The 26,569-nt window shown below is 38.8% G+C and overlaps 2 protein-coding genes across 5 annotated transcripts in view; one reads left to right on the forward strand and one right to left on the reverse strand.

The window, feature by feature from the left end:
- The window catches only part of LONP2 (lon peptidase 2, peroxisomal), a 90,849-nt gene extending 82,495 nt beyond the window's left edge, over window positions 1-8,354 (forward strand). Inside the window, exons 13-15 of the mRNA XM_036996459.2 lie at window positions 4,123-4,330; window positions 4,733-4,923; window positions 7,944-8,354. Of these exons, the coding sequence (XP_036852354.1) occupies window positions 4,123-4,330; window positions 4,733-4,923; window positions 7,944-8,165 (621 nt within the window). The 3' untranslated portion in view covers window positions 8,166-8,354. The remainder of the gene's footprint in view (window positions 1-4,122; window positions 4,331-4,732; window positions 4,924-7,943) is intronic.
- Window positions 8,355-13,040: 4,686 nt separating this feature from the next.
- SIAH1 (siah E3 ubiquitin protein ligase 1) overlaps window positions 13,041-26,569 on the reverse strand; it is a 29,957-nt gene continuing 16,428 nt past the window's right edge. For 3 of the 4 annotated variants that reach the window (XM_017676233.3, XM_017676234.3, XM_017676235.3), the window contains exon 2: window positions 13,041-14,965. In XM_017676233.3, coding sequence (XP_017531722.1) covers window positions 14,115-14,963 — 849 coding nt within the window. In that variant the 5' untranslated portion in view covers window positions 14,964-14,965 and the 3' untranslated portion in view covers window positions 13,041-14,114. Of the gene's footprint in view, window positions 14,966-17,088; window positions 18,901-26,569 lie in introns of those variants that run through there. The other variant, XM_017676232.3, reaches the window with a different exon arrangement.

A 26,569-nucleotide genomic window follows, 5' to 3' on the forward strand; every position in this document is an offset into this window, starting at 1 on the left:
GGATACATATCCTAGCTGGCCAATCTTGTAGTTGGCACAAAAAATAGCCAACAGAAAGAGTTCCTGTTTATCTCTGTAGGTAACAATCTTAAACTCACAAATTGTAAATGTACTGATACACAATCAGAAGAACAAGAAGGCTGTAGTCTTTCCAGGATAAATTTAGTTTTCAGCCTCAGAAAACCAGTCACTCAAACTACAAGTGTCTGTATCTTGTCCAGCCTGCTAGTCTGAGACTGTGTCATCTGAGTATTCCTGATGCCCTTCATATTTGTATTAAAGCCTCAGTATTGGCGTGACAGTGGTATGAAGAGTCCTTATCCAAAGGTCACTGCCCTTAAAAAGTAATGGAAAGGGAAGAAGGGGATAGATAGGAATTTTAAAAAGCAGCCTGAATAGACTGGTGAAATCCAGGAATTTCTATCAACACACCTGCCTTTCAAACAGACAGAATCAGGTGCTAGAAGTGGGCAGAGTGTAAACTTAACAAATGCCTGAGAGAATCCTGGTAGTAAATTACTTCTCCATCCCACCCCATTTACACATGCTGTACCACATGACCCTGTGAAAGACGGCACGGGAGCTGCACACTTAGTCTGGCTCAGTGTCCCATCACGAATCGGTTGTGCCAAGAAAAGGCCCTACTGGAAGGATCTGAGAACAGCTGGCTCCTGGCTCCCAGGAGTGCCAGCATCAAGCCAGACGAGGGCTATTCAATACTTCTTTAAGAGATGACAGTGGTAAACCCCAGCACCTCTCCAAGGGAAATGGAATCCAACCTTCCCTTTTCTAAATGTACTGAAACAAATTTACAACTAGAAAAATCAAATATTCATGATTCAAGGCTTAGGATCTTAGTGCAGAGATATTTAAGGAAGTTGGCAAGTGGATAGCTGCTGTGGTCACAACCCTGGCAGGAGCAAAGAGCTACATGAGGTGTAAAAGAAACCAATTTATGGTGGCGATGTCACTGCAAAACAAATCGCACACGTCGCACAACCATCTGACATACAGGTTTATGTTTGGCCTGGTACCGTGCTTGCCAGCTAGAAAGAAGGCCCACAGTATTATTAATGTCTCCAGTCTTTGACACCTGCTGGCCTCTGAAAAGGCTTCCTGGCCTTTCTATGCCAGCAGACTCCTTCCTACTCGTATTTTAAGACCAATTCAGCCTCTCTTTTGGCAGTTGTCCCAACCCCCCAGACAGGGACCCTTGCCTCGTCAGGGCTCTCAGTGGATACGAGCACTTGGGAGTTCCTGCTGTTGTACTCCCCATGCTGGAGGATAATTTTCCCTTTATCTGATGTCCTTAAACAGTCTGTCAGTTCCAACAGGTATTCGCTTCTATATCCCTATGATCTGTAACAGGGCCTGGTTCAGGATGCTTGGTAAAGCACTTGAAACATAAAACCTTGATCCCTCTGATGGGGCTGCAGTTGTAAATAACAAAGTAATAAAACTGTAAATGTTAGTCCAGGCTGAGAACGGTCACAGAGAGTTGCACATCGAACAGTTGCAGTCAAATATTATTTTTAGTTAATCAAGGGGGAAGAACAATGGGAAACTGGCTATGATTAAATACTCAAATGCACTGTTAACAATACTATCATTCAGACTACCACCGTACTCTCTAAGACATTGTATCACTCATTAGGTTTTTTCATTAAATATTTTAAACACTTCTAAATCAGCATATTAGCATGATTGATAGAATTATTACAGAAGAAATTGATCATTTCTTTGAATAAAGATTTAGTTAACAGGTAAGGAAACTAAAGCTCAAGGATATACCAGTAGGAAATTGAAGGACAAAAATAAACTTGAGATATTTATGTTCCACTTTGACAGTGGGAAGACATTCTTAGCTTCAGGCCTAGACATGTCTTGGCTGATGTAACTGATGATTCTATAAACCTGTAATGGAATTAGAAACTGATTGATAAGTACTGAAAGAATAATATAATTTTGAAATGACTGTGTTGAATCACTAAGGAATGCTGTAAGACAAATTGTTCTGTACCAAGTGGTTAAGATGGCTGGGAAACTGTATTTGCATTCAAAAGTAAGAAAGCTTCGTCTTACCCCGTGAATTCACATTTACTTGCTCTTATCATTTCTGAGGGAAAATACATAGAAAGCAGATGTTTGATTGTTATAGAATCATGCCCTCAAAAGAATATGACTCCCAATCTAAGAATCAGAGATTCTGTACTTAGGTAACTACTGTTAGCCTTATCACAAAGAGTCTGCATGTGATAGGAACTCGTGCCCTTCGGTTCTTCCAGCTATGTGTGTTGCTGTATCTGTCATTTGTTCCATCTTCAGGTTCATGTTAAAACACTCACCATCAAGTTAGGATAAAGTGATTGTGAGCCTGGATGTTTGTGATTTGGCTTTATGTACTTAGCTATACCCATCCTTTCCATTAACAATGCATCAGTTATTTCTACACAGAGTACCAAGACTTTCCAGCAGATGGAGAGTGTCAGAAAACTGGCTTGGTTTCTTGAAGCAATGTGGAATCAAAAGAATCTTAGTCCTGATTCTTTGAGGAAGGACATTTTTTATGTTATTCTGACAAATGAGTTTTGAGGATTTAGCTGTAAAAAAGGGATTGTCTTATTATAGCTAACAGAATCATGCCAAATGGCTTTTTCTTTTAAATTCACATGGTTCAGCATATTGAAGGTAATTCTTTAGAATTAGTTTACTCAGTCCAAGAAAAGGCTCATGTAATAAAGCAGGAATCCCTGGCATATTCCCACATAAACTATATGTTGTTAAGTTACAGAGAATTGATTTTATATGAGAAAACACAAGCCTTGTGAACACTTTTACAACTGTTTCTATGTTTTCCTTAAATAGTACCAGTCTTTTGCAAATTGATCTTTTGGGTCTTTCTCCTCATGTAAATCTGGAACACAGCAAGTGCCAAAGCTGAGGGAGGTGAGAGCTGTGGCGCACAGTAGCATCTCCTCTCGTGCTGCAGTTTGGACTTCCAAGTCTATAACTTAAATGACATTAATTGGCATTAAATTTTTAAAATACAAAGCCAACTTTAAAAATAGGCGTTCATGTTTATTACTAAAAACAAGTGTCTAATAGCTTCAATGACTCCCATACATGATTTTGGAGTAAGTTTTAAAATCAGAATCTTTGCCATCTAAGCCCCTTGGAAAAGGCATAAGCACCCGCAACCTAGCCCTTTAACCAGAAACTGCAGCTACAGACTCTGCTGTTCCTTAGTGAGAAAGTTACCGCTCAGTAGAAAAAAAGTCTCATATTGGACTAGTGCTGGGTTGACATTGTGCTCAGTTCCTCTGACATGGATAACTTCTATAGGATAAGAAATTTAGAGGCGCAAAGGGCACAATAAAAGTTAACTTGACTGTTTTTCAACTGTTACTTTTATGTTTTCTCATAACTTGGATGTGTTAACCTCTTTGGCTCATCATCTTGGCTCGTAATCTCAAATGAGAGACATGTTCAGTTTAAAGTGGCAGTGAGGCAACACGGGGGCCTCCGAGAGCACAGCAAAGGATCTAGGGCATCTTGAGGTAGTATTTGAGAGTGTCTGTAGCAAAAGCAGAGAAAGAAGGGTAAGTAGCAGAGAAATAAAATCTAGGGGTTTTAATATATAGCCTCACACTTGGACTCTGGAGCTAACATTTCTTAACTGTATGGTAAAAAGAGGGTTTCTACTTTCTGAAACAAATTTGTAATTACTTAAAATGAAGTTAGGTTCTGGAGTATTTATAAATATGCAGCCTAATAAAAATAGTAAGTAGATAGAATTGGGTTTCTTCCTTGAAAACTAGGGCATGTTTAATAAGATGTGGCACTTTTGAGTCAGTATGTATTATTCACACCTAATTACGAGGTAAAAGTGCTTCTGGTAAATGCCAAAGAGGAAGTTCAGTTTTCTCCTGGCAGATGACCATGTATGTAAGTGGTGAGTGTGACTCCAAATCCTGTGAGATAGTCAGTACTTTGAGGCACAGTCTAATGTTAAGCCCTCCATGGAAGGGGCAGGCTCTTGAAGCGTACTGTGACTGGGTCAGTCGGCCTGAAAGTAACTTGGCTCTTACGGACCTAACGATCATTTTCCTTCTTTTGCTCAAGGTGTCTGAGCGTTTGAGTCAACCCGGAGTGGCAATAGGTTTGGCTTGGACTCCCTTAGGTGGAGAAATCATGTTCGTGGAGGCAAGTCGAATGGATGGTGAGGGTCAGTTAACTCTGACTGGCCAACTAGGAGATGTCATGAAGGAATCTGCCCATCTCGCTATTAGCTGGCTCCGCAGCAATGCAAAGAAATACCATCTGACTAATGGTAAGTGAGCTCGCCATGGTTGGGGTACAGCTGTGAGCAAAGAATCAGGAGGCATCTCACAGTTCAGTGACAAAGGTGAAGAGCTTCAGACCGTCGGTTACACTGTCAGTAAAGTACAACCCTTTAATTTTGAACCCCTGTAGAAATTCTAGTTCCCATGTTAGGACTCCTTGGCTAATGCCTGAACGGGAAGCTAATTCCAAGCATTTGTTTTGTTTTTAGTCCTACTTGGAATAGTATGAAACTGTCCTTCTAGACCCTGCTCTAATTGTACTACCCATTAATGTTTTGAAGGACCAGTTTACGCAAAACATATATTTTTATCTCTTTGATACTCTTTTTTTAGGAGAAGAAGAAAATATTAAATTTTTCTACATTAAAATCCTTTTTTCCTTTTTAAAGCTTCTGGAAGTTTTGATCTTCTTGACAACACAGACATCCATCTGCACTTCCCAGCTGGAGCTGTCACAAAAGATGGACCATCTGCTGGAGTTACCATAGTAACCTGTCTCGCCTCACTTTTTAGTGGGCGGCTGGTACGTTCAGATGTAGCCATGACTGGAGAAATTACACTGAGAGGTCTTGTTCTTCCAGTAAGTATGAAGAAACCTACTTATATGAGGTTTTTAAATTTTTTATCTTTACTAGTTTTAAAATTAAATTAATAGTTTGCCTTCTTCCTTTGAACCACACCTTAGTTTTAAAATACATAGTAAATTTTTATACTGGCTAATTCACATTTTTAAATTTTGATCAAATAAGAAAAAAAACAACAATTTTCCCCATGTTTTCCCTTCTAAGGAAGGTGCCTTGCTGGGGAAAAAAAGTATCAATCTGGTCATCATATCAACTGTTCAGGTGAAGATTTGAAGTTTTGTTCTAGTTAACAAATTATTAACTATATAGCATATGTGTAAAATAGGATAGTAGCTTATTTTTAAACTTTAAGCCCAGTTCTCACCTTTTGAAGTTCCTATGAGACATCCACTTAGATTAGATTACTTAGTAACTTAGATTACTATAATTGATAGATTTATAGGAAAATCAGTAGTATAAAGTGGAAATGGTAATATTAAGACTAACCATGTTTAATTACTAAATTCTGAAAAAGTTTTGTTCATATGGGACTTCAGGAGTTTTAGTCCATACCTAAACTACTTATTAAAACACTGATAAAGTGTTTAGAATGTGAGTTCATAGTTCATGAAGTGCCTAGAACTTAAGAGATCATTTAGGGTTTTAAGTCGTTATCAGTACCGGTCTACAACAGAATTTTGGCAAGTTCATAGCAAATTGGGGTGGGGGATGGGGAGAAGGAATGTTCTATACTCTGAGAACGCCTTTATTTTATGAGGTAATGGTGAAAGTAGATCATAGTCACCACTTAAGATCACTAAAAAGACTCTCAGTTCCCCAATTTTTAATTGAACCAGAAAGTCATATTCTGAACCCTAATTTATTATGATATATGTGTAGACTATACTTAAAAGGAATGGCCAGTTTTTTCTTCACCAGAAACTTGCATTTTTAAGTGGCAGAGGGTTTAATATTAGTGGTTAACTAAGGGTTAATGATACTAAAAGGAAATGAGCAAGTTCCTTCTCAACAGAAACTCCTCAGCTTCCTAGTTCAAGATAGTAGATTAAGCAAGGACTAAAGGGAGTAAATTCTAACACTCAGAAATGAGTGGGGACTCATCAGCTGATAGTTCAGCCAACTTCTGGCAGATACAAGTTCCTGACTGATGAAGTGGAAGTGGAGATATCTTCCCAGCAGGAATCTGGGAGAGGCCCTGGCTTAGCGCCAGGAGAGTAGAAAGGAAATGGGGAACAAAAACCAGAAGATTCGTTGAATCTCCATAGAACAAATAGTTCCTCCATTTGGTCCCCTGCTCTCAGAGCAAATAAGCACCCAGGTAGAGACTTCCCTACTCCCAACAGAGAAGAGCCACAGCAACTGTGAGAAGGGCAAGCTTCAGCTCCAAACTCTTAACATGAAACAGAAGAACAGCAGCAACGTTTGTTGGAAGGACCTGCTCAGGCTAGAGAAAACATAATTCAAGAATGGAGATGAGACAGAAATATCTGGATTAAAAATCAGGATTTTAAATCTTTTGGATTTAAAACTATGGTTTTAAAATTGGTCAGTCATTCAAAAAAAATAATAGAAGAAACAATCCAACAAGATACAACATCTAACAGGAGTTCTAGCAAACAAAGGAAATGCAACAGGACAGACTATCAAAGAAATAATGGAGCATTTCTAGAACTTGAGGTGATGTCCAGCTGAAAGGGCCTACAGCGTCTGGGAAAGGGTGTCGCCCTCAGGCCTTTCTAGGTCACCAAGGAAAAGGCTTCTCATTAGTGACACCTTCACAGCGCTGAGGGAAAATTAGTTTAAATCTAGTCTTGTACATACACAGACTTACTATTGTAAAAGCAGAATAGACATTTTCATACATGTAAGGAATCAGTCTGTTTTACCCTCTTTCTGAAGAAGGAAACTTTGAAAGTGTACTTTAGCGTAAAGCAGATGGTAGTGGGTCAGGACAGCAGCTGTGCAGGATGGCCTGTAGAGTGGCCAGTCTTGGTGCAGCAGTTTGGAGAGCCGGGGGGGCCCTCCCCAGGGATTATGTATTCTAGGTGTACGAAAGCTGTATAAAACACACCACCCCAATATTTATTATTCCTACCGTTTCTGTGGATGAAGAATGCAGGAGAGGCTTAGCTGGCCTCTCTGGCTCAGGGTCTCTCGTCATAGTTCAAGACACCAACCAGCCAGGTCATAGTCAGGGTGACTGGGGTTGAGGACTCTGATTTCAACATGGTTTGCTCCTGGTTGGCAGAAGGCCTCAGTTACCTTAGGGCTTCTCCATAAGTTACTTGGTTGACTTTAGGCATGGTAGCTGAGTACCTCCAGAGTCAGAAATTCAAGGGAGACAGATCCCAGCAGAAGCTCTAATTTTCTGTGACTCACCCTCGGAAGGCATGTAGCATCGCTTCCAGCAGACTCTTATTTCTTAGAAGTGAGTCACGAGACCTGCCCACATGTGGGGTGGGGGGTTGGTACTGGGGGCTGTGGGGAGAGGCATAGGGGATTAGACTCCATCTTTTGAAGGAACCATTGTGAACATATTTTAAAACCACCACGAATGCCTAATCATTTTGGGACATGTGTTCTTCAAGTTGCACAAAGGTCATGGTTTTAAACCTATACAGGAGATGATCCGGGCACACAACTGCACAGCTCTGTTGGCATGATATTTATGGTTACAATAATTCAGTGCTTTTTCAGAATCAACCTACAGACAAGATTGTTGTGATTACAGAATGGGATGTAAATGTTAACCTTGATGATATAAAACAGAACATGGACAGAAGAGGTGCTCATACCTATCAAAAATTTAGAATATTAAAAGGATTTAATGTAACAGTGATTGAAATGTAAAGAATTTATTATTTGTTCACCCTTTTTAATGGTTTTCCTACCTCTTGCTATAACCAAATGGGAGATGATTTGGATATTTTGAAATACTCTTGGAAAAAATGTGGGCCAGGGCTTCTTTGATGGCCTGAAGATGGACATGAATTTTAACGTTCTTCTCTCCTTACAGGTGGGTGGAATTAAAGACAAAGTGCTGGCAGCACACAGAGCAGGATTGAAGCGAATCATTATTCCTCAGAGGAATGAAAAAGACCTTGAAGAAATCCCCGGCAACGTACGACAGGATTTAAGTTTTGTCACAGCAAGCTGCCTCGATGAAGTTCTTAATGCAGCTTTTGATGGTGGCTTTACTGTCAAGACCAGACCTGGTCTCTTAAATAGCAAATTGTAGACCCAAATCTCAACTCCCATAACTTCAGGTTATGAGTGCCAAAAGGTACTGGCAAGATTGATTTTATTCACACCGATAGAGTAAGCAAAATGTCTCTAATTTGTGAACATAATCAAAACAGTAACAAATTTCACTCAGGTGGTGGCTAGTGTTTATTACAGAAATGTTAATAAATTGATAAAAATTGAATTCTTATCTTTGGTGGGCTCGTTACTGCCCCTGGAAGGGCAGAGAACAGTATCTCAGTGGGGTCCCCAGAACAGAAGCATCTGTGCTGAGAACTTGTTAGAAATGTAAATTCTCAAGACCCACCAGCTGACCTTCCGGAGGCCCGGAAATCTGCTTTAAGAAGCCCTCCAGGTGACTGATGCCGTATCAAGGTCAAGAACCACTGAACTAGACCATTACTAGCAGATTCACATTTGGACTCTATTGGCTCCTGAGAACAATCACTTAGAAGGGAAACTGGACGAAGATGTAAATATCACCAACTGTTAGTGTTGGTGGGAAATAAAATATTCAAGTGAAGCAAACAGATGAAGCCTGCACTTCCCAGGACAGGTCCTTTCTTACATAAGGAAGAAACACTCAGTGCTTTTTTTGGGCAGTGGTATGTGTTAGCACACATCACAGAAAGAGTGCTGACCTAGCCAGCCTGGGGTGGTGGTTACGCTTGATATCCTAACTGGTGCCACTTCCTCCCATTTGCCTATGCCAGTTCCCAGATCTGGTAGACTTTCCATGCCTCTCTTCTCCCGTGACTTAGTCCACAGTGTTGCTAACTATGAAGTCAGGTTCTTCTGCTCAACTGCTTGAGACTTTTGTATCTTAATTTTCTTTCCCTATGAAGTACAAATGGAGTTAAGTCAGTGTTATTGTGAAGACTGTTAGATTGCAACATAATATTGAGTGGTACCTAATTATCCCAGGCAGTAATGGACTTCAGAATCTTGTATTACAAAATACCAGAACAGGTATGTAAAGATATTTTGGAATGTCTTGGATAAGAATGGCATTTGCTAGTTACCCATATACTGTGCTCAGATGTAAAAAAACACTGAATGTGTTTTGGGAGATCTGGGGCTTGTTAAGACCAATGGGAAAGAGCGAGCATCGAGACATCTGAGAACATTTCATTGACTACTTTATTGTGATTTTATCATTTCTGTTCTGTCATCTTACAGGGGAGGAAAAGAAACTATGATAATTCATTTTCAGCAACCAGAGGGACCTAATCCACAGCCAGATTGCTCTGCTTGTTCCACCCAGCAGGGGCTATAAGGCTGGCTTTACAAAGTGGGACTTAACCTATACTCCTTCTCAAGAGCCCTAAACATGCAGCCTCCTGTCTCGTAAGCAAGTGTATAATCAGGGACACTACATTCATTGTTGTGCAGCCATCCCCACTGTCTGTATCTACAACTGTTCATTTTTAACTGAACTCAGTACCCACTTAACAGTAATTCCTCATTCTTTCACCCCCAATACCCTGGTAACCACCATTTTACTTTGTGACTTGGCCTAATCTAAGTAACCTTATATAAATGAACTCATACATTTGTCCTTTTGTGTCTGGCATATTTGCTTAGCACGTCCTAGGAGTTTACCCATATTGCAGCATGTATCATTTTTGTTTATGACTCATACTCCAGTTTCCACATACATCATTGGTTGGTGGACATTTGGGTTGTCCACCTCTTAGCTATTGTGAATAGTTCTGTGAACATGCATGTACAACTATCTCTTCAAGCCCCTGCTTTTACAGTTCTTTTGGGTATACACCCGTAAGTAGAATTGTTGGATCACGTGATTAATTCTATGCTTAACTTTGTGAGGAATCACCAAACTGTTTTCCACCATGGCTGCACCATTTGACATTCCCACCAGCAATGCACAAAGGCTACAATTTCTCCACATCCTAGCCAGCAGTTTAATAGCCATCCTAATGGGTGTGAAGTAGCATCTCTCCATCTTGAGTTGCATTTCCCTTATGACTAGTAATAAGTATCTTTTTCTAGAATTGTTTTTTAAAATGTTATCCAAAGACCCCTAATGTCACAGTCAGCTGACATTAGGATGGTTTTTTTTATTGAAAATGTTGATGGCTCAAATTCCAATTCAGTGGACCAGGAGGTGAGGCCTTGGGATCTGTGTATTTAACCAGTATTTTATATGCTTTTTATGTATGGGCTTTTAAGGCTCTTCAAGTATTAAAAGTAAACAAGGGTTTAGGAGTATTGGTAATCAAGAAATTCTGTACTACTTGAGGTAGGGTTTTTACTTAGCTCTGCCTCTTCTGTTAAACCTTAAAATGAACTGTTTGTCAGAGGCAAAGATTTATCACTGTGAAAGTGCCTTTATAGTGAAAAAATGCCATCTAAAAGCAATCAGTACTGAAATAGTCAACAGATTTATAAATCTGTGACCATAGTTAAGGTCTCCTCATCATGTGAGTGGTGTTTAAAGGATACTTAGCCTGAATTTTTTTTAAATAAGGGAGTGAAACACAAAGTAAATATGCTGAGTGAAACACAAAGGTATCTTTTTCCCTTAACCGTCAATCAAGATTCACATTCTGGTCATAACACAGATCCTCTTCATTGAGAGTGGATTTGCAAACAGGTTTCATTTCCAGTGCCATCTCTGAGTGGTAGTGGTGCTGAAATGCAGAGAACTCCGATTCCTATCTTCTGGACATTGCCCAGTGATGGCTATTCCCCATGCTAGGTGACTGGTCTGCATTTAAACCTTACCAAGTGAACCATGTTGTGAAGTAACTAACTGGAGTGGGCTGACTCCTTTTTTTCCTTTTATGAACCACTATAATGAGGTAAACCATCCTAAAATTAAGGAACTTGCCACTGAGCCACGACGAATGTTAATTTTGCCAATTCTCTCCAAATCCAAAATTTTTTTTGACTGGGATGGTTATATTCAAACATCAAGAAGTTTTGTTTTTTTAATGAAGTAACATGTTCAAACTCCCCATATTTTGGCAGAAATGAGTTGTATTTCAGCACCTTTCCTCATGAAAATTTGTCTAGCAGCTTAAAAAATTGACTACAGAAGTGCAGTCATTATCCAGTTTGATAATTTATGATCCAATGCTATCCTCCTTTACTTTGTTTTACTAACATTTAGGAGATACAATGAAAACTGCACTACTACTAAAAAAAAATTTCTTAAGCACCAAAATGGGAAATATTAAAAGGATCTGAATAGACAGTACACAAATCCAGTGAATGACCACTGAAACGTTTTAAAACAGCTATATCAAAAGTTTTAATTCTAGGAAAAGCTTTATTTACTATAAAAATTCACTTATTTGGAACACCAAAAAAAGGGCAGGGAAATTAATAGGAGAAAGAAGAATATTCTATGACTTAAGAACAAAAATCTCAAATGGACCAAGAAATACAAAGCTACAGATCCCATCCCTGTAGGCCAAAAATATGATGACAGCTTTTAGAAGAAATGTATTAAAATGTCAACCTTATTAGCCATCACACAAAATTTACTATCTAAATTTGCATAAATTAGCAAAACAGGTTACAATGAAATGGAAAATCCTTCACACTTCCCGGTAAGTATCCACTGAAACCTCTCCAGAAAGCAGTTTTAAAAGTATCACAACCTTTAAAAAAAAAATCTCAAGAATATAGTAATCAGAAACCAGAAATGTTAACAGGTTATTTAAAAATAGCTCAAAACTTACCTGGACAAATGGGACAAAGCAAATATCCACAATCAGGAAACTGACTAAAATTATCCATCCTCACAGCAGATATCCAAATTGGAGTGTTTCCAAGATTATTAAAGTGATGAAAAAGATGATCATTTTATGCATGGGAGTGTGAAGGGGTTATGTAATTACATGATCCAAAACTACATTACTTCAGAATAAATATAAGCACATGTAATACAAAGGACTAGAAAAATAAAAATGTTTGCAGTCATCTCTGGGTAAGATTACAGATCTCTACTAGAAGTGCCATTTTCTAACAAAAAGTTATATATTGAGCATACAGTACTTCCATAAACATTTAAAAATACTTAAAATTACCACCACAAAAATAAGGGAGGGGGGAAAACTGCTTTTCTAAATACCCGTGCTAACAGGAACAGATCCAGGTATGTTTGTTGACTTTGCACCCTTTAGCACAAAAATGGCTAGCATTACGTTCTAACCAGTTCAAAAAATAATACCTATGTGAGGAAGAAACTACAGTCTTCTTGCCTAAAAATGGTAAAAAGAAATAAATCCTTAACTGGTGGTGGAATAAGGGGGAAATCCAAATTAATTTTAACTGACTTTCCATATTTAGAGTACCCATGAAAACTAGACAAATGAGCTTTGGCCATTCAGATGGCACCTTTAGAATCTTGCCAGGTGCCTCAGAATAAATAGCAACAGTTAACAAAAGGTGCTAAAGGCATAATACGAACATTTATTGAGTACTTCTGTGCAAAGCATTGTTTTAGGTAACTTGTATCCCATTTAACCCTTTGAGGTAATTAACCCCATTTTACACACTAGAAAACTAGATCCTAAGGTCACACAGCTGATAAGTGGATTAGAGCTAGAATTGACCCCTAAGGTCTTTGGAAGTCATGTTAACTCATTTTTATTTATTTATGCTCTTAAGGGGGAAAAAGTGGTCATTTTAACTAATCAGTCCCCTAACAGTTGTGTGGTAAGAGGAAAGACAGACAAGATGGTGTAGTCTAGAGAAGCTATATACCCATTCTTTTGCTGTACTTTAGAATAAATTTGTCATGCTTCAAAATATAGCACAGTGGTTTCAGCTATAAAGTATAGAACTGAACAGGAAAATAACGATTTTAAACTTATGAGCTAAAGCAGACACAGAAGAATTTTTAATTTGCCAGATATTTTAATGGGGATTATAAAAGACCAAAAACACTGTCTTGCAAACTGCCTTTTTTTTAAACAAATGATTTGCTTTTGATTACAAATACCATGTAAAACAATGCCTTCTATGTTAAACCAATAAATACAAGAACAAATTTTAAATATGTGATTTGTCCAAGATATTTGAAAAAGGAAAAAGTCTGATTTTTTTCCCCAGTATCTGAAGAAAATCAGTATTCCCTAACCTTTCAAAGACTAAGTTTGAAAGTATGACTCAACCAGAGAAAAAAGGAGAAAGACAGACCATCATACAGCTGTTCTAAATAGCTTCTGATAATTCTTCTGATGTTACCTTTCCTTTCTGGAACTTATTATCTTCACAAAATAGCTGAATTTAAAGTATTTCTAATAAACCGATTAATGGGGGAAAAGAAAATATGTACTGAACACTTACATATAACTTTACCATAAACAATTACACATACCAAAAAGACATTAACTTTAAAACGATACAAAAAGAGGAAAAAAACCTGAATTACAGAAAAGAAAGTCAAATTTATTTAATGAAAAACTAGAATAAAAATTAGCAAATACACACACACAAAAAATATACATACACAGCAGCACTATGTATTGACTCACAAAGGGGAAAAAGCAGTGGTCCAAGACCACTCAACATGGCTTGTCAGTTAAAGGAAAATAACCACACACGCACACGCGCACACACAAAAACAAAAAAGAAACCAATATTTTTCAACAATACACTCAATCTACAACACAAATTCAGAATTATTTTACAATGCTTCCTTAATACAAAAAATACCCATCTTGGGTGTATATATATATATATATTTTTTCAGTGGTTTACTGTTGACAGATTTTTAAATATATTAGTGTTACTACATGCAACTGTTTCCTGTATTTTTCCTGTATTTAACAGCCTTTCCTTTTGTTTACCTTCATGTGTCTAGCTTCCACCTACCAAAAATTTCAGGTTGACAGGTGGATGGGTGCTTTATTCTCTGTGGAATTGAAAGCAACAGTTTTAAACACTGGCCAGAAAAACATTTGCCATTTTAACACATGGAAATAGTTACATTAATGCCTAAATTGCCATTTTCTGCAAAAAGCTGTGCAATGCTGGTGTCAAAGACTAGGCAGTCACTATTCATAATGGCTGTTGCAATTCCCTCATGAATAGATCGAGGAGTCGCTTCCCAAGTCAATCGCCGCCTATGACCATTTAGCTCTAGTCGATAAGCAAAATTTTCAGCTTGCTTGCGTGTTCCTATCAGCTGTACAATTGCAAAGAACTGCTGGTGACCATCATATTTTTCCTGTTTCTCCAAGACTAACATGAAGTGAAAGCCAAAACAGGACTGCATCATGACCCAGTCAACAGCACCAGGAAGATTAATGTCTGTAGCAAGGAAAACTATATCCTCTCCCTGTAGGGTTGTAATGGACTTATGCTGATGCATCAAATGGGGCATTACAGCATCCAAAGAGCCTTGCCATTTACAGGAAGCACCCGGACACGGACACGAATAAGGCCTAAACTCACACAGCTCTTCGTGGTCTGCTTTTTCTGTGTGTGGCAGAGTTATTTCACATCCAGAAGAGGCATATTTACAAGGGAAAAGTACTGAATTGGCCACTTTCTCCATAGCCAAGTTGCGAATGGATCCCAATGGGCCCCGGCAAGTGGGACAACATGTGAGCTTTGGGCGACAGTTGCTACAAACAAGATGGCCACTCTGACACTGAAGAATGGGTGGTAACACATAGTCAAAGCAGACCGGACACTCAAAAAGACTCGCCAAGTCATTGTTGGATGCGGTTGTGCCAGTCAGGGCAGGCACCCTCTGGGATGGTGTACACTTAGAGGTTCCAGTAGGTAATGCTGTTGCAGTCTGACGGCTCATTTCTGCAATTTAAAGAAAAAAAAGGGGGGGGGCAGGAGAAAGATACAATTATACCTTGTTTTGTAGATAATATTTACATACCAGAAATACTTAAATTTCACAATAAATATACTCTGGGCAAAAGAAAAAAGGAAAATAGGGTTTAAAAAACATACAAATAACAAAAAATATGCATTTTGATTATTAGGAGTTGTACACTGGATAACATGTCTTTTCAAAATGTTCAAAACACATTTAAAATTCCCTTTCTTAAAAAATTATTAAAATCAACTAGATGATCTACTTGGAGAAATGCTGAAATATAAACTGGACCATAAACAACTAAGAAACACTGTGTAAGTAGCTTAAATCAGTTTTGAATAGACTTTCTCCTCCTCTGTGTTCAATTCCCCTGAGTCTCCTCCCACACTGAGTCAGCTGCTGATAGCTATGGGGCAGTTTCAGGTGATCCAAGGGGTCAGCAGGATACTGACTTTAACTCCTAATGGTGAATGGCTATCTGCTCTACAGGTGTATTGGGAATGAAGGGGGTCACAAGGGGAAGGCCTGCTGCCACTCCATCAGCCATCTTCATCTAATAAATGTTCCCCTAGAATGTTAATATCAGATAGGAATAATTTTGTTTCCTACTGATCAGTGCCCCCCTCAAAAGTGAAGGGGGATAGGGGAGAAATGGAGGGCCATTCTCAAGTTGTTTAAATTTAGTCTGGTATTTAGAGAAAGTTAATCATTCAATTCTACTTGCATTCCACAATATAACTCAGATACAATTTGCAAAGGGGAAAGAGTCAAGAAAACAAAGCATAAAGCTAAAAGCATCAGGTAAGAGTAAACAGGTAAAGAATTCCTTGTATCCTGGGGCTCAGCAAGGTTGCTGACACATTCATCAGCACAATATTATTATATAAGTGATAAATGGCATCTGAAGAAGTGATCAATTGTGTAACTAGTCAGCCTGAATAAAATAAGCACCTTTTCCCTGGAATCTACCTTTGCTGGTATAAGGCAGGCCACTATTTGTCTTGGGGCAGTGGGTACTGGGATGGGACGGACATAATGTCCTAAGAGTGTTCTCCCAGTAACAATATAAGTCATTATTTCTATAAAATTATATTTAATACCTCAAACGTCATGCTTTCTCAATTATAATTTTGTTGCAAAGAATTAACTTTGAAAAAACAATGCTGGTTACCAATGTGACCGTGTAAAAGCACTGGGTTCTAGATCACTCATGGGTAAACAACTTAAATGGGCATTGAAGGGGAGGGGAGGACAGATGTTCCAGCCCAACAAAAAGACTTTAAAGGAACCCTCCAGTACCAGTCGTTGTACCGTCCCCCTCCACCCCGTGCCCAGGAGATTCTTTTACATACAGTGATCTGTGTGTTGAGGTTACTTGTAAAACAGTGGGCTTTTAGGTTTGTGAAAACCGCTTGTATGTATACTGTATGCCTATGTCATGGTTCATTTTATACTGCTCATTTAAGTGAGCAACATAATAATTGGAAAATGATTCCTTGCGGAACAGTCTAAGCCACCAATGTCTTTTCAAATCACCAAACCAAAACAGTTAATTACATCAAGAAGCAGTACACTCAGTTTGTATTCGATGTACCTGCTAAACAAAGGAAACACTTGTTTAATTTCTTAGCAAAATACCTATACATTTATCATCAATAGTTCATGCTCATGTTACAATATATCTTTTATTATTTTTCCAAACATTGTAGAAAGCACAATTTAAATTGCTATTCAGTGTGAAAACAAGTGAAATGCGGTCGGTATTTCTGTGAATGGAGTTATTACATACAGGACAGCAGCTGCTAAAAACTCCCAAACCTCTGAAGGTGGAACCCAGCTCCATTTTCAAACCGAAAAAAAATCTAACCCCAAGACAGCAGCCCTGCGGTAGGAACCAAGAACACACTAGACTCTGTCTCTGAACAACACTGCAGAAGTCACGATGTAACCTGAAGCTTGATAAATTGAGAAAAGTATAGCCAATCAAAAACACCACTGAGAGCTCAATTTCACTGCAGCCATTCCCTGATCCAGTAAGATTCCACTGGCTTACAATAACTTTACCGTTTCACAGTTAAGCAACCCTGTCTCTTAACGTCAATACCTCTTCTCTTCCTTGTCCCAGCTGCTGGTAAGCATGTGAGCAAGACGCCCCTCCAGGAGTAAGAGAAGGCAGACTTCCCGGTCATGAGAAGTCAGGCAGCTCACAGCCTTTCCCCCGGAAGCAGAAACAACTTGTAACAAAGGCCCTTCTGGACACCTTCTGTTCCTAAATTGTCCAGGGTTAAGTTGCAGAAAGAGATGGTACGTGCCCTCCACTCACGGCTGAGAAGCACTGGTTACGGAGGAAGGGAAATGAAGCCTCTCCCATCCCAAAAGGTATCAACCACACCTCCCCGCGAGCTCAAATTCGCCCGTCTCTCCAAAAATAGGCACCATCGCTGAGTTGCCCTCTTCTGGGCCCTAAACGTTCGTCTGTCGCGAAAGTTTGTCTTCCCCCAGATTCACTAACTAGAATCCAACCAGCTTGGGCGAAGGACGGTGTTGTATGGTGTGCGGTGGCCAGAGGCGGCGGCACGCTCCGAGCCAGCTCTGGAGCTCCTATTGCAGGATCCGGGGTGCTGGGAGAACAGTTTGAAGGCGAAGGTTGGGGCTGGGCTGCCGCTAGGAACGTCTGCTCCAACTCAGAGCGTTAGCCTGCCTCCAGCTCGCAGCGGCCTGGGCTGCGGCTGCCCCTGGCTTGAGGGGCGGGGCAGGGAGAGCAGGGGAGGGGAGAGGAGGGGCGTGGTGGGGTGGAGCGACGCCGGGGCGGGGTGAGGCGGGCTGGCACAGGCTACCTGAAAGCTTGACCCCACCCAGCCCACAGCAGCCCAGGGTGGCTCCAGGGCACTGTCCTGCAAACCTAGGACCCAGTGTAGTATAGTATAAGCCCTGTACCCCCAAACAACATCGTGCACGCCTCCGCATTTCCACCAGGTTATATTTTGATCGAAACGTGCCGTTTTTGTAGGCCAAAGCAGTCGGATATTGGAAATTCACATGGCTTTAACCTAAGAGCTACAGAGTATATGGGAAATGTGTGGCCAGACAAGCGCTCTGCTCTACTATGCTCTCCAGGTTAACTGTGCGTTTTTATAGAGTAAAAGGATTCTGCCCACTTCATTCAGTAACTTTTTACAGAGGGTCAATTACCAATTTCCTCAATTCTAACTCATTTCTTCTCCATTTCTACCCGTCAACACATTTTTAACTCCCCTCTCCCTTTGAAAAAACTGCAGTAAAGGGTAGTAAACACACATAACCATATTAAACTCCTACTTCAACCTCCAAATTGAGATTATACTCTCTTCTCCCTCCAGCAAAGCCATTTTAAATGGCCTCATTAAACAGAGTAGCTTGTTTTGTATTTAAACAAGCATTACCGTGCCCACTCAAGTCCCGGCCTCAGATTTGCATTGCGTCAGCTTGTGCATTCAGAGGTTTAACCTGTCATTACATCATGCTTATAGGGCAGCCTTTAACAGCAGCAAGAACTGGTAGTGGGGGGCAAACACTGTGCAATAAATTGTAGATAACCCATTTTCCACGTCAAATCTTACCTCTAATCACTTTCCCAACTTATTAATAGTGTGTTCAATCACTTCAACTTCATTTTAATATTAGGCTACCCAAAACATCGTTAGGAATAGAAATACAATTGAAAATAGTCTGTCCATTGACAAATATAAATTAGTACTGTCTACATTGTTTTCTAATGTATGTTTATTCTAGATGGGTCTCAGGTTGCTAAGGCAGGAGACTTCATATGTTTTAGGCAGAGAAACTCTTTACAAACAGAATTAAGACAAAACCCAAATATACAAAACAAGGGGATGATTGGTCCCCTAAAAATTTTTTTCATTTTTCTTCCAAAGGACCTGTACAGAACCTTACAGCACTGTTTGAAAATGAATAATCTACTGACACATCTCTCAACAAGTGAGTCTCTAGACTTGGATTAAAATCCAGGCTTCACCACCTGCTCAGTTGTAAAACTGGGACAGTATTTCTAATCTCCCATGGCTTTCATCTGAATTAAAGGAGATGGTGACCTAGGTATGTCCTAAGTGGTACATTCTCCAAAATACGTAAGTATTCACCTGAGACCTCCAAAAGTTACCTGCCCCACCTGAGGTCACCAACTAGGCATCTAAAACTTGTGGGTTCCAGCTATACAGTCTCAAATACACCTTTTGCTTATAAAGGTGATCAAACACGTGTGCCAATGATCAACTGCCATTTAGCTCATTTGTAGCACAGTAAACATTAACGGTATTTCTCAACTTGGGAGAATATTTAAAGTGGTTTTACAAAGAGTTGAAAACTCCATAAAAGTATTACACTAAGACAAGGCCACAGAATCCAAAATTAGCTAAAAAAACAAAATTTAGCACGAATTATACTACTACCTATTCTTTCTAGGACCTAAATCTTAAGTCCAGTTTGGTCTAAAGTGTAAACATATTTCAAACTAAATCAGAACATCTTAGAATCAGTCTTTAATGTTATCCTAATCATTTCAGAGCATTTAACTATTTAATGTTTTGCCACATTAACATATTTACAGTAGAAGTAGATGGACTTAAACTCTTATTCTCAATTTCAGGGAGAAACTTTTTTCTTTTATAAATAAACCCCTACTCTAATTAATACACAACAATGTGCTTACCAGTTTTTTTGTGCAGTTTACCACTGTCACTATGGCAGGGAAATACTTTCTGCAAAGACGTCAGAGTCCTAATGCCTGCCACTGAACCCATGAAAATGTTACATTACAGCAGCATCAGGGAGCCAAGAGTGGCTTACAAAATAAAAGTTTAACATGGAGAAATGTTGTCAGACCTGAAAAAAGGATCACAATGTAATATAAACGCATGTTACAAACAAAACATACATGGAAGGCTGGGGACATGAGAAATCAAGAAAGCTACATGAGAGAATGACTAGTGAGTTGGTTCTCTGAGTAGTTATACACTGGTGATTTTTAGCAAAATTTCCTTCAACGTTGCCAATGAAGAAACTGCCTTGCAAAGATTAGTCTGACTGAGAATTATGAAAACAATCATTAGAAATAAAATAAAATGCATCCTTAATTTAGTATAAAAAAGGACAGCATGCAAATACTGCTACCCCTCTTCCACTTCTCCAAAAATATTCCTAGAAATGACACAGTATATTCATAATAAAATAAAAGTACAGGTTTAGATTACAAATTTGCTCTCTGTATTAGGAATCAGTGAGTTAAACAAAAACTCCATCCAAAACTTAAGGGCTTTCCTCCTTTTTGTGAAAAAGGTACTTCCTACATTTGACATTGTGATGGACATTAGACAGAAAGTGTCTGTTAAATTAATGTTAAAAATTGCTTCTATTTTTTTCTTACTGACAAAATTAAAGTCTCCTTTAAAATTCAAAAGCTTAAAATGCCAAAGTTAAAAATCAAACTGTAATAAACCAATAATGCTAAGAAAAAAAATTAACCTATTTTTAGTTTCTAGAATTGCAGCAAAGTAATAAAGAATTTTAATTGTATGCATTTTCCTAAAAGCCCTATTTTCCTTATAATGCTGAAAGCTTTATAGCTACAGGAGAGTTATATGTTTAGTAAGACTGACGATCTGCTTTAGGAGAAGCCCAGGAAAAAGGACCTGATGGAAGGCTGCTGTAAAAACAGAAGTCTGAACAAAGCTGTTGACACAGTAAATGGAAAGGAAAATGCAAACCCTAACTCCAATGTGTAAAGCAAAGCACATGTGCTTTCAGCTGCCAGAATCACTGTATTTGGAGGCTTCTAACCCTGGTGAACAGGGCATATACTTAATTAGGGCTTGCCCTGTTTTGGGAGATTTCATTTTTGATGTTGATAAGCTATAGATTCAACATGAAACAAAAACATAAGGATAATAACAAGTAAAATAGAATTACGATGTAGAACCGTACCTGCCCAACAGAACAGAACCTTCTGCAGTGATGAAGACATGTTTATACTATTTCGCATTTCCACTAACAAAGCACGAGAGTTCCATTCCTCCATGTGCTTGCTCACCAACACTTGGTAACACCTGTTAAGTTCAGCCATTCTAGTTAGTTTTAGAGTACTGATCCTAAAGTCTGGAGAACATATTAGGTTAATGGAAAATTATTTCTTCTTTGGTTTAAGAAAAACAGTAGGGATTTGGGGGACCCAAGATGATGTCTTACCAACACATATTTGTGTCCTAAGCGTCCTACCAACAAGACCTAACAAATTCGTATTAACACTCTGCCACAGCTTGAGACTTAGGAGAGCAGGCTTTTCAAACTTCTGACATGTTTTCCTTCTCCACCACTGACAGGTGGCTTGTAGGGTTCTACCTTTGGAAAAACTGTCACCAGAACATGTAGGTATATGCCATCAACACTTGCCAAACACTAGGTGAGTCTTTTCAACCCAAAGGCTTAATTCTTTTATTTTAGTGGACTTCTAATTGTTCTTTGATTCTTTTCATCTACTCAGTTCCTTGCGTAGATGAGTAGATTTGAGTAGGCACATATATATATAATTGTAATATTTACTCTCCTCCATCTTTCTTCCTGTAACTTTTATTTTTTTTCCTCGTAACTCCAATCTTTGTGTTACACTGCATTCCAGAAGAACTCACCAAGTTCTAATTAATGAATCTGGTTTGGTTAAAATTATGTCTTGATATGGTAGAGCATTTTTTAATTATGTAGATACCCCCAGTTTCCTTTGAAAGAAGAGAACTTAATGTCAAGAATGGCTGCTTCATCTTCCTTTCCCTAAAGTTGGAATGGCCACATAAACCTGGACTGCACGGCTCATGGATTCTATTATAAGTTTTCATGTTTAATTTCCACGTCTCTCATTGGAGCTGCCTGTTGGCTGCTGGTTTTGTTCTGGCTGCTAATGTCTCCATGGGCTCCAGGGTCAGCAAGCTAAATACTGAGGCAAAGTAGAGATTCTCCTCCATCTCACCAAAAGAGCTGCCCCAAACATTTATTAAGCACCCAGTATGTAGCAGGTATTGTCCGCAATGGTTTACATACCTCTTATTTAACTATTACAGTGAGCTTCCATTTACCCCCACCTTACAGGTAAGAAAATAGATTTCAAAATAAAGTTAATGTTTCAGATAATAAAACTAGTAAAAAATGAAGCTGGAACCATATCTGGATCAGTGAAGACTTAGGAGAGGTGGGGGGAGGAGTGGGAAATGGCATCCTAGACAAAGCAAATAAACATATCACAAATTTTAGACTTGGAAGAGACTTTAACCAACTCATTTTTAGAAGAGAAAAATGATATACAAAAGTAAACTGCTAAATGTCATATAACACAAGTCAATGTTCTAATCTAGGCTATATAATTTCCTCAGTCTTTCAAAGCAGGTATGCTTTGAATGTTTTCTGATTATACTTGAAAAAATCGATCTTTTCTGAATTGGAGTCTAAGATTCAAAATAAGCACAAATAAAAATTTAATTAAATTACCTTTTGCTCTCCCTCCCAACACAAGAGGATCCCTAATGTAGCTAGGGGAGCTAAAAAAGAAGGAAGATAGTGCCTTGCTAGGTTCTGAACAAGTATGAGCTGACAAAAATCTGCTCCTTAGTGAGGCTTTTTCCTAATTACTTTATCTAAAGGTCAGATCCCTCTTCTGGTTGTCTTAATGTAATATTTTACCATCTGAAACTCTTCAAGACTACTTACATATTGTCTATTTTCTCCCCTTCTCCCCCACTATTCCAATAATATCAACTTTTCACTGATAACAGCAACTCTCCAACTTTTTTGGTATCAGGAACCCTTTACAGAAATGGTTGGCAAACTACAGCTGCAGGCCACTTGCCTGTTTTTATAAACAGTTTAATTGGAACATAGTTACGCTCATTCATTTACATATTGTTTGTCTATGAGTGCTTTTAAAGGCAGCGCTGAATAGCTGACCCATGACTCCTAAGCCCTTTAAATCTATCTGGCCCCATTTAAGAAACAGTTTGCCTTCACTGCTTTACACTTTTAAAGAATTATTGAAGACCCCAAAAGAGCTTTATGCCTATGTGGTTTATATGTATTGATGTTTAATATATTAGAAATTTAAGTCAATAAAATTTTTGGTGTTTTTCATATTAAAATTACCGCTAACATTTTTCATAACATGTTAAAATGCATTATATATTAAATGTTTATGAAAAATAATTGTTTTCCATAACAGAGAGAAGAGTCTGTTTATATTTTTGCAAGTCTTTTTAATGCCTAACATAATAAAATACAGTTGGATATTCATTATCTGCTTCTACATTTAATCTTTTAAGATAGCACACATCATGTCACCTCTGGGCAACTGCGCTGTACTCTCATGTCTCAAAATTGTGGAAAAAAGCTTTGACACTCAAAGGGTCTTGAGATTCCAAGGATCCCTGAACCATTAACTTTTGGTTCAGAACCTCTTCTCTACAGTATTAAGCTTCACAAGAATAGACCTTGTTTGTTTTGCTGACGCTTGTATCTCTAGCACCTAGGATAGTACCCAACCCAGACCAAGTACTTAATATTTCTGAAAGGAATGAATAAATCAAGTAACACAGCATGAAGGATTCCAAGTAGAAGGCATAGCATGTATGTATACAACCAGAACTCACTCATTGCTGATGCTTCTACAACCAGAACGTATCTGCTGATTGGTACAACTTTTTTTTTCTTTAAAGCAATTGCTTTTGTTTTCTAATTGAGCCTTTTTCCCCTTTAGAAGTGGGAAGACTGCTACAAAGCAACAGTGAAATCTACACATCCAGTAATGATTCATGGATTAATTTTTGAGAAAAGCTTTCTCAAGAAAAATGCTCCCACCCCATTATTCTAATATAATCAGTTTAACATGCATTTTTAAATAGATGTTACACATTTTTAGAAGCAGCTAACAATTATTTACCAAGTTCTTTTAAATAAAAGTACTTTTAAAAAACATTATTTGCATGAAGAATTGAATAAATTTTTGTTCCATCTCTCTATTGATCTTCAAGGTGACCAATTTTAATGAATGCTCTATCAATGCTAAACTGATACCTGTGATTTTTTAAAAGAAATGCCTGAATAATTAAAAATTATCAAAAATTTGTGGCAAAGTATAATATATACATTTCAGAATGCATAATTCATGTCTATATTCCTTATAATTATATAGATGTCCCTTATGAGCAAAGAAATGTAAGTGTAATTTTTACTAGATGTGTTGGATTGCAAAGTTATGCAATTCAAATTCGTATTTGTCATGCCAATCCATGCATGCATCACAGCAGTTCTAATATTTCCTTTACATGTAAAATAATATCTATTGTTATTAGCTGTTTTTCTTTCCTGTTAGGATAATATAAGTTGCTTGTTGCCACTTAGCCTGACATTTAAATCTTTAAGTTTATAAACTAATACTGAGACTGTATTTTCCTTGATGTATAGTTTCCTAGAGCTACTGTAGCAGAGTACTACAGACTGGGTGGCTTTAAACAGTGGGGTGCCAAAACACAATCTGTTCCCTTACAGTTCTGGAACTGCATTCTGAAATCACGGTGTCTTCGGGGTCATGCTCCCTGTCAAGGCTCTAGGGAATAATCTCTTAGCTTTTAGTGGTTCCTGGCAGCATTCCTTGGCTTGTGACAACCTGACTCTGATCTCTACCTCTTTCTTCATGTGGCTTCTTCCTTCTATGTGTATCTGCCTCTGTGTCCTCTCCTCCTTATCAGGATACCAGTCATTGGATTTAGAGCCTATGGTACAACCTTTAAGAGAATTTGCAAATGAGATTTAAAATTCACTTTAAAATAACACTATGCTGGTCTCTAAGGAACAATGGCAATTCAAGGAAGAAAAGACAGTCTCTTGAACAAATGGTGCCAGAACAAGTGGACATCCACATGCAAAAAAAGGAATCTAGACAGATATTACACCCTTCACAAAAACTCAAAATGGATCACAAACCTAAGTGTAAAATGTAAAACCATAAAACTCATAGAAGTGAACACAGGAGAAAATCTAGATGACCTTGAGTTTGAAAAGACTTTTCAGGAACAACACATGAACCAGGAAAGAAACAACTGATAGACTGTATTAGATTAAAATTTAGGATTTGGGATTAAAGATGGCTGCGTGAGAGGAGAGAAAGAGGCTTCCTCCTAAAACTGGATACAATTAGAAAATTTAATTGGTGCAACTAATCCTGAAAGAGCAACAGTAAACAGGATGGCATTAGACTGCACACACCTGGAGAAAAGAGCAGACCTTAGCAAATGGGGTAGTACCAGAGCTGTGGCTTCGTGGGACCCGAGCCCCTCCCCCACCCCAGCTCACTGGCGGGAGGAAGAGAAACTGAGCAGGGAGGGAGTGGAAGGCCTGGGACTGCTGAATACCTAGCTCCGGAGATTTGCTCTGGGAGCACAAACCTACATTTCATGGTGCTTTCATGAGACTCGCATGACTACCGGGTTGGAAAGTTAATACAGGCAGAGTTCCTGGGGAGACTGGGATTCCGGCTGCTTGTAGAAAGCAGGGATCCATATCTGGCTGCTCTGGGACAAAAACTTGTACCTGTGCGCCCGGCCCACTGGCTCAGGCAGTGGAGACAGGCACAGCAGCCAGGTGGCAGGGAACAGCTCTTTCCTACCCCCAGGCACAAGTACTGCTCCCCTGCGAACCCTGACATTGCTTCAGGGGCTGAGCAGCTTCAGAATAGAGCTTCTGGACACTAGAAGGCGCCATATACAAACATGAAACGCCAAAGGAGCCTTGTCCAGAGTAAAATTGTTAATACAACTCCCGAGAAAGATTTAATGATATGGACCTCATGACTCTTCCTGAAAGGGAGTTCAAAATAAAAATAATCAGCATCCTAATGGAGGTATGGAAAGACATCCAAGAACTCAGGAATGAATTCAGGTCAGAGATCCAATCGTTAAAGAACACGATGGAGGGTATTAAAAGCAGGTTGGATATGGTGGAGGAGACAATAAATGAAATAGAAACTAGACAAGAGGAATACAAAGAAGGTGAGGCATAGAGAGAAAAAAGGATCTCTAAAAATGAAAGAATATTGAGAGAACTGTGTGACCAATCCAAGCGGAACAATATTCGCATTATAGGGATACCAGAAGAAGAGAGAGAAAAAGGGATACAAAGTGTCTTTGAGGAGGTAGTCGCTGAAAACTTCCCCAATCTGGGGAAGGAGGTAGTCTCTCAGGCCATGGAGATCCACAGATACCCCTACACAAGGGACCCAAGGAAGACAACACCAAGACACATAGTAATTAAAATGGGAAAGACCAAGGATAAGGACAGACTGTTAAAAGCAGCCAGAGGCAGAAATAAGATCACATACAAAGGAAAGTCCATCAGACTAACAACAGACTTCTCAGCAGAAACTTTACAGGCCAGAAGGGAGTGGCATGATGTATTTAATGCCATGAAGCAGAAGGGCATTGAACCAAGATTACTTTATCCGGCATGATTATCATTTAAATTTGAAGGAGGGATTAAACAATTTCCAGATAAGCAAA

The sequence above is a fragment of the Manis javanica genome, chromosome 17 (assembly GCF_040802235.1).
Source record: "Manis javanica isolate MJ-LG chromosome 17, MJ_LKY, whole genome shotgun sequence".
In the NCBI taxonomy this organism is placed as follows: domain Eukaryota; kingdom Metazoa; phylum Chordata; class Mammalia; order Pholidota; family Manidae; genus Manis; species Manis javanica.